This window comes from Mandrillus leucophaeus, unplaced genomic scaffold (assembly GCF_000951045.1).
Source record: "Mandrillus leucophaeus isolate KB7577 unplaced genomic scaffold, Mleu.le_1.0 Scaffold26, whole genome shotgun sequence".
Taxonomy (NCBI): domain Eukaryota; kingdom Metazoa; phylum Chordata; class Mammalia; order Primates; family Cercopithecidae; genus Mandrillus; species Mandrillus leucophaeus.
The window spans coordinates 735,977-747,187 of NW_012102698.1; the positions used below are offsets into that span (position 1 = coordinate 735,977).

The 11,211-nt window shown below is 58.1% G+C and overlaps 1 protein-coding gene across 1 annotated transcript in view; it reads right to left on the reverse strand.

Moving 5' to 3' along the window:
* Positions 1-11,211, reverse strand: part of SCUBE1 (signal peptide, CUB domain, EGF-like 1) — a 146,016-nt gene that overhangs the window by 28,124 nt on the left and 106,681 nt on the right. The window contains exons 7-8 of the mRNA XM_011984062.1: positions 9,179-9,295; positions 2,059-2,181 (exon numbers count right to left, since the gene is read on the reverse strand). Coding sequence (XP_011839452.1) covers positions 2,059-2,181; positions 9,179-9,295 — 240 coding nt within the window. The remainder of the gene's footprint in view (positions 1-2,058; positions 2,182-9,178; positions 9,296-11,211) is intronic.

Consider the following 11,211-nt stretch of genomic DNA (forward strand, 5'->3'; position numbering starts at 1 on the left):
TCTTTCCTTTTGTAAAAAGGGAAAGAGGGAATCTTTCCTTTTGTAAAAAGGGAAAGAGGGAATCTTTCCTTTTGTAAAAAGGGAAAGAGGGAATCATAGGGTGTTTGTTCCTGGAAAGGAAAAAACGAGCCACCATGTTCACTGGAGACAAGTCTGTCCTGGCCATAAATTCTGAAGAAAATGGCTGTTATGGGACAGTTGATGTGGACCCCTGAAGGCAAAACAGACACCAACCTGCCCCTCCTTGGGCATAACAGTTAAGAGTTCATTCTTTGAAAACATTAGCTCATGTAATTTCACAAATATTTGTCATATATGCATATTTATAAAAACACTAACACAAGGAAGAAATTGTGCGTGGGTGCTCAAAGGTGAGTGTGCTCCCTCCCAGGGAGGATCTGGGACCTCCTGGTGCTTGTGGCACCTGGGATAAAATCTGAAGGATAGGACCAGCCTGGAATGAGGGAATGAGTGTGGAGGAAGGGTGATTCAGGCAGCTGCTAGGAGGTAGGAGCATGTGGTGCCCAGGAGACGCACCTGTTCCCTTGGGCCTAGCGCCATCTGAACTCCCCTCCCCTCCTAGGAGCCTCCTAGCAGTCACCCTGGCAGGTCCACTTGTGTGGAGCCCGAGGGGGACTGCGGGGGTGTCTGGGGTCCCCTGAGTGCCAAGCAAAGGAGCATGGACCCTTGCCTGCTAGACCTGTGGAGCCCAGAGCCCCAAGGCCTCAGAGAGATGAGCCTGGAAGGGCGTGGAAACAGATACAGGTGGGGGTGGGGCGGGTGAGGACAGGGCCTCACAAGCGATCTCACCTCCTCCTCGACAGCCGCCTGCCTCTTTCAGGGGGCAGCTGGTATGCAAGGTCAAGGGCTCTCTTCAGCCCTCTGCAGAACTTGGCAAGGCCAATAGAGAAACAAAGTCAAAGTCAGAGGAACCCTGATAGGGCTTGGACAGACACTGTGCACCTGACCAGACCTCAGGAGGACAGGGCCAGAATGCCTGTCCAGGGATGAAGAGGCTGAGCCTGGGGAAGGGAGTGGCTGGCCCGGGGCACACTTGATTCTGAGGACGGCCGGCCCTGGCGCCACTCCCGCCAGCCTCCTGCTTTTACATTCTTCAGGGACCTTGCGGGAGCACAGCCCCTCACTCCTCAGGGCCTCACCCTGCCCTGTGCCAGCCCCCGAGCTGCACTGACAGGCAGAAGCACAGCCCAGTACCCAGACAAGGCCACATGCTGCCCGCAACTGCTGGTACTCCACAGGCACAAAACAACCAGACCACAGCTGGATCATCGTCAGGGAAAGAGGGCCCTTGCCCTGCCACATGGGGTGCCCCACCCCCTGCACTTTCTCCCAGTGTGGGGCCCACAGGGCACCTGTCCCCTTCCTCATGGCCTCATCCAGCCCTACCAAGTTCCTTGTGGTCCCCTAAACCTCCTCAGGCCGGCAGTGCCATCTCCTGTGTGGGTTTACCTCCCTGGCTCCTCCTGGAAAATCCCTACTCACCCCTCAAGCATTTCACCAACGGACCCTCCCCTGTAGCCTTCCCCGACCCCGCTCTGCACTGCCAGCCTCTGGGCTCCCGCTGCATCCTGGATCCCACTAGACTCGTCCTGGGCTGGGATTCTTGGCTTCTGTCCAGACCCCTCCTTCTCTTTATCCTTGTTTCCAGCAGGTGAGGATTGTTCGAGAGCGCCTGCCTGCAATGTGCAATGCTTTCCAACAGATGGCAGCATCCTACCTCCGAAGCCAGAGGAGTTCGATGCTGGGAGGCCCGTGGGCCACATGGGGAGGGAGGGGTTGGGTGAGCTGATGAGTTCGGCCACCGGCTCCCTCTGCCACCTGGGACATGTGCTGAAGCCCTCCCGGGCCTCAGTTTCCCATCAATAAAAGGAACAGATTGGACTGGATATCCCCTAGAGTCATAAAGGACCCCGTTCCCTCGGGCCCAACCCCATCTGCACTCCCCTCCCCTCCTAGGAGCCCGTGTCAGCCCAGGAGATTGGAAGAGACACGACCCCGCTGGGCCCGAGGGCCACCTGGGGCATGGCAGGGGCTCACCCTGGCAGGTGCGCTCATCGGTGAGCAGCTTGTAGCCCTTCCGGCAGCCGCACTCGAAGCTGCCCACGGTGTTGCGGCAGAAGTGGTCGCAGCCTCCGTTGTTGACCAGGCACTCGTTGATGTCTGTGGGAGCCAAGGCGGATGGAGGAGTGAGAGCCAGGAGAATCAGCTTGCGTGACTAGCGGGGGGACGACAGACTAGCGGCGGAGATGACACTGCTCTGACTTGCCTGGTGCCCACTTCCCAGGCTGGCTGCTGGCTCCCCAGCTGGGCAGAGGGGTGGAGGCCCTGTCTCGCAGGGGTCAGGGCAGGGACTGGCTTGTACTGCAAAGGGCCAGCTCCCCAAGCTTCACCACTTCCCCTGGGACGTGGCAAGCCTGGGATGTGCGACATTGAGTAGAGAGGAAGTGATGGCTGCTGTGCCCGGCAAGAAAGCAGGGACGGCGACTCTCCCATGTCCTCTCATCTGCAGGTCCAGGGAGGCCGCCTGGCCGGCAGGGAGGCTGGAGCAGGCGAGCACCACTTCTGGTGACCTCAGCAAGCTCCTGGACCCCTAAGCCTTGGCCTCCTGTCTGCAGAGCGAAGACAGGAAGTGCACCCACTTTGAAGGACATCACGAGGACTAGAAAACATTTCCACAGTGCTGGTGTTTGATCAGCGCTCAAGAAACATTTTTCAAAAAGTAGGCATTTTTGCCTCTGTTGGAGGAGTACACTGAGGCTTAGAGAGGGAAAGCACCTGGTTCAAGAGGCTTCAGGAGGTAAGTGGGCAGCTGCGCTATGCAGTGGGCCTGACGCTCCCCATTTTCCCAGCCTGACTCCTTGCCTGTTTGTTTGAGCTGCTTCTTCACTTAGCAGTGAATGAGGTGTAGTATGCTCCGAAGGTTGCCTGGCCCAATCCCGAGTAATAAATGACACCATCCTGAGCAACTCTGCCAGTCAGTCTCTGCTTGCATACCTCCAGGGACGGGGAGCTTTCTCCCTCCCAGCATGGCCTGCCGCCGATGCCTCACAGATGTCTTCCTCACCCTGAGCACAGCCCTGACTCCTGTGAGCCCCCATGCTCCTGCTTCCTTGCTGGGCCCATCTGGGCTTTGCCCTTAGGCCCTGGGCCAGCCTGGCATTCTGTTTCATCAGAGGTCCCTGTCCCCAAGGGGCTTCTTCTCCAAGGGACACAGTCTTAGCTACTCCCAAATTCCTCTTGGGTCCTGACCTCCAGTTCCCCATGCCGGCCACCCCTCCGGACTCTCTCCAGTTCCCCATGCTGGCCACCCCCTCCAGACTCTCTCCAGCAATGAGTAATAAAAATAAGAGGTTTTATTTCTACACTACAGGGTGGCTTAAAAAAATAATCAGTGCTGGCCAGGCATGGTGGCTCATGCCTGTAATCCCAGCACTTTAGGAGGCCGAGGCAGGAGGATCACCTGAGGTTGGGAGTTCGAGAGCAGCCTGGCCAACATGGAGAAACCCTGTCTCTACTAAAAATACAAAACTAGCCGTGTGTGGTGGCGCATGCCTGTAATCCCAGCTACCTGGAAGCTGAGGCTGGAGAATCGCTTGAACCCAGGAGGCGGAGGTTGCGGTGGGCCAAGATCATGCCATCGCACTCCAGCCTGGGCAACAAGAGTGAAACTCCATCTCAAAATAATAATAATAATAATAATAATCAGTGCTGGCTTTCAGGACGGCGGTCTCACCCTGACTTGGAGAAGCAAAAAGGAGGCAGTGGAAGAGGCCCTTCCAGAGAGGACAATGGGAAGAGCAGCGCCTGTTGGTCACCGGTCACGTCTCAGCAGACCTGCCAGATGCAGATTCCAGCACCTGCAGAGCCCATCCTGGGCGTAGTTGCGGGGTCAGGTGCCTGAGGGCCCGTCCAGTGTCACTGGCACCGCCTTGTGTGGAAGGTAAGCCTGCCCCCACTTTACAGATGGCACTGAGCCCCGTAGCGGCAACTTGTTCCTGGCACTGCTATTCCGACCTCAGGCCAGCCCATGTCGTTCTCACTTTTCTTTCCTCAAACCAAACAGGCTGGACTTGAGACCTGCCCAGAGTCCTAAAGCAGTGTTCCCAGGGAATGTCCCCCAACGATGACAAAACCAGGATATTAGAGGTCAAATCTCTGGTCAAGAATATTAGAGGCGTGCAGGGTTGAGATGCCCACATGGCTCTCTGGGAGCCTTGGGGAGGGACATAGCATGTACTTTCTGGTATCATCTCACGTGACCTTCAAAACAACGCAGACAGCAGGGCTCCCATTTCACAGAGGAGGCCACAGCACTGCACCAGGAGCCGTGTCTCAACCAGCGCCGTGCGAACCCAAAGACGGGCCTGCTACAGCACATCACGCTGGCGCTGCAGCCACCACAGAAAGAGATATGAAGCCCGGCGGTGCTGCTCCAGGGCAGAGGTTTAGGAATCTGGATCATTCCTTCCCCTCCAACCCCGGGATTAGAGGCGGATGGGGAATTTCTAGATACAAGCCCCAGGTAGAAGAACAGAGGCCCATCTCGGCTCTGCCTCAGTTAGCTGTGTGATGTTGGGCAGGAAAGGCACCTCTCTGAGCCTTAGGGTCCCATCTGCAAACTGGGCTGCTAAATGGTGCCTCTCCTCACATCCCCTCTCCCAGCATCCTTAGCAAACTGAAATGAGCTAAGGCTGCTAAGCAGACAGGGGCAGCACATGATCATTCTCACCACTCCTGCCTCCTCAGTGGAGCCTCAGGCCCTCCAGAACTCCCAGTCCCATCCCCTGCCCCATCTGGGCCTGTCTGCTAAGGGGCTGTCATAGCAACCAGACAGGCAGAGGGAGGCATGTTTGCCTGAGGCCCAGGCTGGTGTAGCTGGCTGCCTGGGGGTCAGGATGGAGGGAAGCCCCCTCCTCACACTACCTCAGGATATAGTGAAGGGGCTGCTGGGCTCATGGCCCCTGGGGTGCAGCTTCTGCGCCTCTCTTCCCTTCCACTCCTCCCTGGGTTCCCACCCCACCGCCCTCCACCAGGCAGCCAGCACCACCTTCCACACACAAATCTGGCTGAGTCCCTGCCTGCTGGCCAGCATTCTGAGGCTCCCGAGTCTGCTAGGATGTGGGCCCTTCCTCTGCAGAGGCTCCCAGTGCTTCCCTTCCAGCCCGGCCAGGCTGCCTTGCCTCCTCTCTCCAGCCTGCTTGGTTCCTGCCGTGGCAGCCTGGACTCCAGTGACTGCACCCAGTACAGCTGCAGCCCCCACTCTCACCTGCTGACCCCAGCCCTGGGAAAAACGGCCCTTCTAGAAAGCCTTTCCCGCGTTCTTTCCAGAGCCAGTAGCTTCCTCTTCATGGGACCTGCCTTTGGGGGCATGAGAGGGCCTTGGGACACAGACTTGGGGGTGTCTGTTCCTATCTCACACCCCAGGACCCAGCGTGAGTGTCCAGGAACGCTCACTGAATGAACAAATGGGTCACGGTGATTCCAGACAATGGAGCGGGCCTGAGGGCTGAGGGAAGGGTGGGGTCTCGGGTCACTGAGTGGATTATTTGGGTGCATCACCTAGGGTTGGAGCTCGAGTGCGTGTGCATGGGGGCAGGGCGATGGAGTGAGCTATAGGGACGCACAGGACACTGGTTCTGGCTCCCTCCTGCCCATCTCATGTGGGGGACCACGTAGGGGAGGGCTTTTGGGTGGGAGCAGAGAGAGGGCACGGGGTCATGGGCTGGCATCATCCTGGAGTGCCCAGCAGGGAGGGCCAGCTGCTGGGTGGGGCTGGCCAGGTGGCGGGCACTCGAGGGTACCATTGTTCCTACTCGGGTAAAAGCCCTGGCTGTGGCCTGCCTGGCCCAGAGCACTGCGCAGGGAGGAGAGGAAACAGGCAGTAGGTGGGGGTTTCTCCCGGAATGTTCTGGAGATGCTGGGAAGAGGGGCTGGTGACCCTGGGGGAAATGCAGGCTTCCGCTGAGGAAGGGAAGATACACGTCTGCCTTCTCTCACTGCCAGCCACCGGCAGCTCAGCCCTTCCCCATTTCCTTCAGCTACAGTCACTTTCCCATCCTCCTAACTCTTCACTTGCCAAGAGCAAGCTGCAGTCCTGCGTCCTTATTCTTGAGGCCCAGGACCCCCTTCCTCTTGGAGGGACCGATTAGCAAGACAACCGCCTCCCAACACCAAATGGGCAAGGCACCCAGCAGGGAGCCCTTGAGACGAGGGCTTAGGCACATCTTCCAGGCCGGCCTCGTCCCCGACATTCAGACAAAACCTCCCAAATTCCCCACCCCTGCCTCCACCTGCCCACGTGACCCCCGCCCGCCCAGGGTTTGCAGCCCTGGGCTGTCCAAGCCCGCTGTGACCTCTGTTCTCCAGCCACTCTGGCTTGACATTGACATCTTGGCTTTCAGAAAACATGGAGCCTTTGAACTCCCTCCTCTGAGATCCTCCCCAGACTCTGCCAAGATCAGGGTGTGCACCTGACCGAGGAGCCAAACCCTGGGGCCAGGGTCGTCAATTTGCTGGGAATCCTCCTGCCTGTGCCTCTCCAGCCAGGGCTTGGAACACACCAACGACACCAACCCTGGGGCTGGAGGCCACCGTCTGGTTTCCCAGGCTCCCTGAGGTGGTCCTGTGGGCAGTTCTAGCCAGTCCCTTGGTGCTGAAATGTGGGCATCTATGGACATGTATGGTCTCTGCCTTCTCTATGTCTGCTGCCAGTCCTGCCTTGGCACTGCCATCTTGAGCCTGAGTGACAGCAGCTGTGTCTGGCTGCTCTTCCAGACCCTACTGGGACCCCACTGTGGCCAGGGTCAGTTCAAAATGAAAACATGGGCGTAAGCCTCTCCTGCCCAGTGCTGACTGGGACCTGGCCAAGCTTGTAGGGTAGCCCTGGGCCTTGTGCCATCTGGCCCGCCTCCTTTGCATCCTTCCCAGTCCCAGGTCCTTAAACCCACAGGCCTCTGGCAACAGTCACAGTGCTGAAAATGCTTCCCCTGCCCCTACCATTGCCTGATAAACGCCTCTTCCCCTCAGCCCTCCCCACCTCCTGCCATACTGAACTTCTCTATCCCACACCGAGCAGTCTGTAATACTCAAATATCTCAGTGATTTAAAAAACGAAAACCTGTCTTCTGCACTCAGTAGAGGATCCCTACAGGCAGGAAGCATCTCTTTTATTCATCCTTTCTCACTGGAACCTGCATACAGTAGGAGTCCAGAAAACGCACCTGTTCCGTGAGCAAGTGAGCTGATCTCTGACCTCGGCCAGAGGGAGCCAGGGCCCTAAGGGCTCTGAGTACAGCCACAGGCCCGGGGCTGGGCGTCCGTGGAGGAGGTTTGGCCAAAGGGCCGAGTGGGGCAGCCTGGTGAGAGAGCCCCAACTGTTTGAAGAGAAAAGGAAACGTGGTGGTGCGGGGGTTGGGGGGTCGCCTTGGGGCTGTGGACAGCACTCCTAAGCGCCACGCTACCCTCAGAGCCAGAACCAGAGCAGAAGGAAATAAGTGTCCCTTGGGCTACGAGGGATGGTTAGGGGGCAGCAGTGGGAGCCCCAATCCCAGTAGCCCCATCTTGGGCCACATGCCTGCCCTGTACCAGGCCTCTATCTGGCCCAGACAGGGTGGCTCCTGGCCTCCAGACCCCATTCCAGCAGCCCCAGCCTTGCCCGAGGAATTAAGCTCTGCTTACCCCTCTGGCCCTCCAAAGGCAAATGCTGGCAGGCTGTGCCATCGCTGGGCTGTGGAGATGCCCAGATCTGCGCGGACCTTGGGCTTCCTCGGCCAGTCACTCCTGGCACTGAGTCATGTGGCGAGGACTCAGACGCCACCCACCTGCCCACTTGCCTGCCAGGAACGCACTGAGGCTATTAACAGGCTGAGTGGTGGCCACAGAAGGGCTTTATTTTCAAATAAACAGGCGGAAGCACTGTTATTTCTGTCAATAATCACTCGGTTCTTCCCAGCGAGTTGGCAAGGAAGAAGTCATACACTGCACAAAAATACATTTATTTTTACAGGCTTAAAAAAAGTCCACCTCAAGCTATTTTAAGTCACCCTAACCTCCACTTTCAATATTTTCCCCGACTGGACTTTGGAAGTTCCAGTTCCTCTCCCCTCCGCGCCCTGCTCTCTAGGCGCTCCCTTCCTGGCCAAGTGTGGGGGTACTGCCCAGAGCTGGGGTGGGGGCAATTGGAGGGTGGTCTGGAGCGATGCTGGGGGCACTGAGCGCTGCCCCTCACCCTTCAGCACAGGGGGCTCCAGCACTCAGGCCTAACACCCTGCCCCAGGGCCCACAGCTTCTTGGGGGCTCTGTCCATCCTTTGGGGGTAGCTGGATCTCCTCATCTCCAGGGCTGGTCTATTCCTTCCCCAACGCCTGTCTTGAGAGCCCAGCCAGCTCTCCTCTCCCAGCTCCCCAGCCATCCTGTTTCCCGAGGGTCCCCTCAACCCAGGAGGTACTCGGTAAGTCTTTGTGGGGTGACTCAGGGGACGAGTGGGAGGATACACTTCTGCCTTCCCTCCCTGCCAGCCACCGGCAGCTCAGCCCTGTCCCTCCTTCCTTCAACCGCAGTCACACTCAGATCTTCCTGACTCCTCATTTTCCGATGGCGAGCAGAAGTCCTGAGTCCTTATCTTTTCAGATGGGACCCCCCAGCCTCGCCCCTTCTGGTAGTGACACACTGTCCTTATTTTTCCTGGCATGAGTAGACCTGCGTGTCCCAGATGGCCCTGCACCAGACTGTCCCCACCAGCTCTGCAAGACCCACTGCAACCAAAGGTCAAGGGGTCTGGAAACGCGCCACATTCCACCCGCCTTGGGAAGCCACGATATCACTGAGGGCCCAGGGAGCCCCACGGTAGAGACGCTGGCTTAACTGTTTAACCCAGTATGCAGCCAAATTCTCGGACATCAGTGCCATTTTGGCCCAGGAGCCTGCTGATGTGCCGTAGGACCTGTGTTCTCTCGAACCCGGCTAGGGACTCTGCTACTGGCCAGCCCTCCCTCTTCCTGGCCTCTCCAACAGCAATGCAAATGATTGCCAGGCGTCCTTTCCCACAGCCACACGTGGCCCCCATCCAGCCCAGCCCTGGGCCCGGCTGTGCAAGCACACGGAGGCTCCTGGCCAGGCCAGTACAGGCAGGGGCGCCCACACCGCTCCACATGCTGACCTTTGCACGTCTTCCCGTCTGGCTGCAGCGTGAATCCAACGGGGCAGCTGCATCGCACGCCGGTGGCTGTGTCCTTGCACGTCCGGTCGCAGCCTCCATTATTGACTGCACACGTCTCTGGGGAGGGAAAGAGACAGAGACCTCAGTCTCCTTGGGCAGAAGCCACTGACTTTCCCCTTCTGTGGAGAGATCTTCTGAGACAGGAGACCTGGGTTCAAGCTCTGGCTCTGATATACTCTCTGGCTGTGGGGCTCCAGGGAAGCTGTGCTGCCTTTCTGAGCCTCAAGCTCCCCATCTGTGAAATGGGGGAATGACACCATTCCTGAGGGGTTGCATGCGATGAGGGATGAGTCTGTAAACTGCAGAGGGCTGTGCTTATGTAGAGGCTGCTGCCAACAGGGTCAAAACTATTATCTGGGGCCAGACTGGCCTGGTTATATTTAACTGCCAGGGCTGGATCCCTAAAACTTTGACCTGCCTGGACTCAGACTCCAAGTCCAGGCTGGAGGTTACTTAGAGGTGACTGGGGCCCCCCAATGCATCTCAGAACGGAGTGGCTTGTGGCCCCAGCCAGGGACCTGACGGGGAGGTTCTGAGGGTCATCCATCACCTTGATGAGGCTTTCAGCCCAACATCTGTTCTCACTGATATTCCAAAGGCATCTGGTTTGTGTCCACTTGAAGCTTGTCTAGTGCCTTTTTTTTTTTTTTTGCAAAATTCAAAGGGGCTAGAGTGGCTCAGGCATAACTGAGGTCACTGAAGCTGTCATGCCGTGAGTGATCCCCCCCAGGCCTGGAGGAGGGGCTCACAGAGCTGGCACACCAGGGTGCCGGGGGCTTGCCCGGCCCTCGGGTCTCTGCCACCTGGGTTTCTTCCTGAGCATCTGGCAGGCTTTATCTTGTGGAGACTGTGGCTGCATGGGCTTCCCTCTTCTCCTTGCTGCTGGGAGGCGGACAGTCAATGGACACCCATCGCTCATAACCTGGATTCCCCTGCCTGCCTTCACCTCGGCATCACCTGGACTCCTGGACCTGGTGTGCCTTCTCCCTGAAGGGTCTCCCTAATGGGTTTACTCTGTTCCTGTGCTGTGGGGTCTGCATTTCTGCAGGCTGGGGGGAATAAATGAATATGTACTGTCAGCTGTCAGGACTCATCGGTGCTAATTAAATGAAATGCATGGGGCCTTTCTTTTGAACTTCACCTCGTAGGGGTGTGCAGCGGGAGAGGGAAACCGCACATTCCCGTGTGTGTGTGTGAGGGTGCATCTGAGATTCTGCAGGGCTGCAGTGGTGGGCGTCCTCCTCATGCTCATGGCTGAACCGTCACCACCATGGGATGAGCTGCGGCTGCCAGTGGAAGGCAGGTGGCCTTGACCCTGACACTATTCCTGGCTCGTCCTCTGTGTGTCTCCTCAAATCCTGGACCTCAGGTGGGCATGGGTGGTTTCTATGAACCAGTCTTTTGCCCGCCCACCTCCTGCCATGGCAGTGTGCTGGTCCCAGGGCTTGGACACCTCCCTCCTGTTCATCCTTCAAGGCCTGACTCAGAGCCCCCCTCCGCAAGGAGCCTCCCTGATGCCCTGGACACGTGAGGGAAGGCGCCACCCTCCCTTAGGCTCATGCAGGTGGTATGACTGGCACTTGGCCGGCTTATGCCCTCTCGGCCATCTACTGGGACAGTGGAGGTGGGCAGGCCAGCAAATGAGTCCTGGTTGTCACTCACAGAGCCACTCAGGCAGCCACCCCTTGGGGCTGCACCTCCGCACTCACACCTGGAAATAAGAACGAGCCTTCTCTTCCAGGGTGGAGGTGAGGGTCAAATCAACCCGCTTACATGTGCCTGACTTGTTAGTTTCCTCCCTGGGCTGACAACCAGAGAGGGAACTCCTGCCTCCCACCCCCGAGTCCAGGAACCAATGGGCTCCCCTCCTGCCTCCCACCCCCGAGTCCAGGAACCAGTGGACTCCCCTCCTGCCTCCCACCCCCGAGTCCAGGAACCAATGGGCTCCCCTCCTGCCTCCCACCCCCGAATCC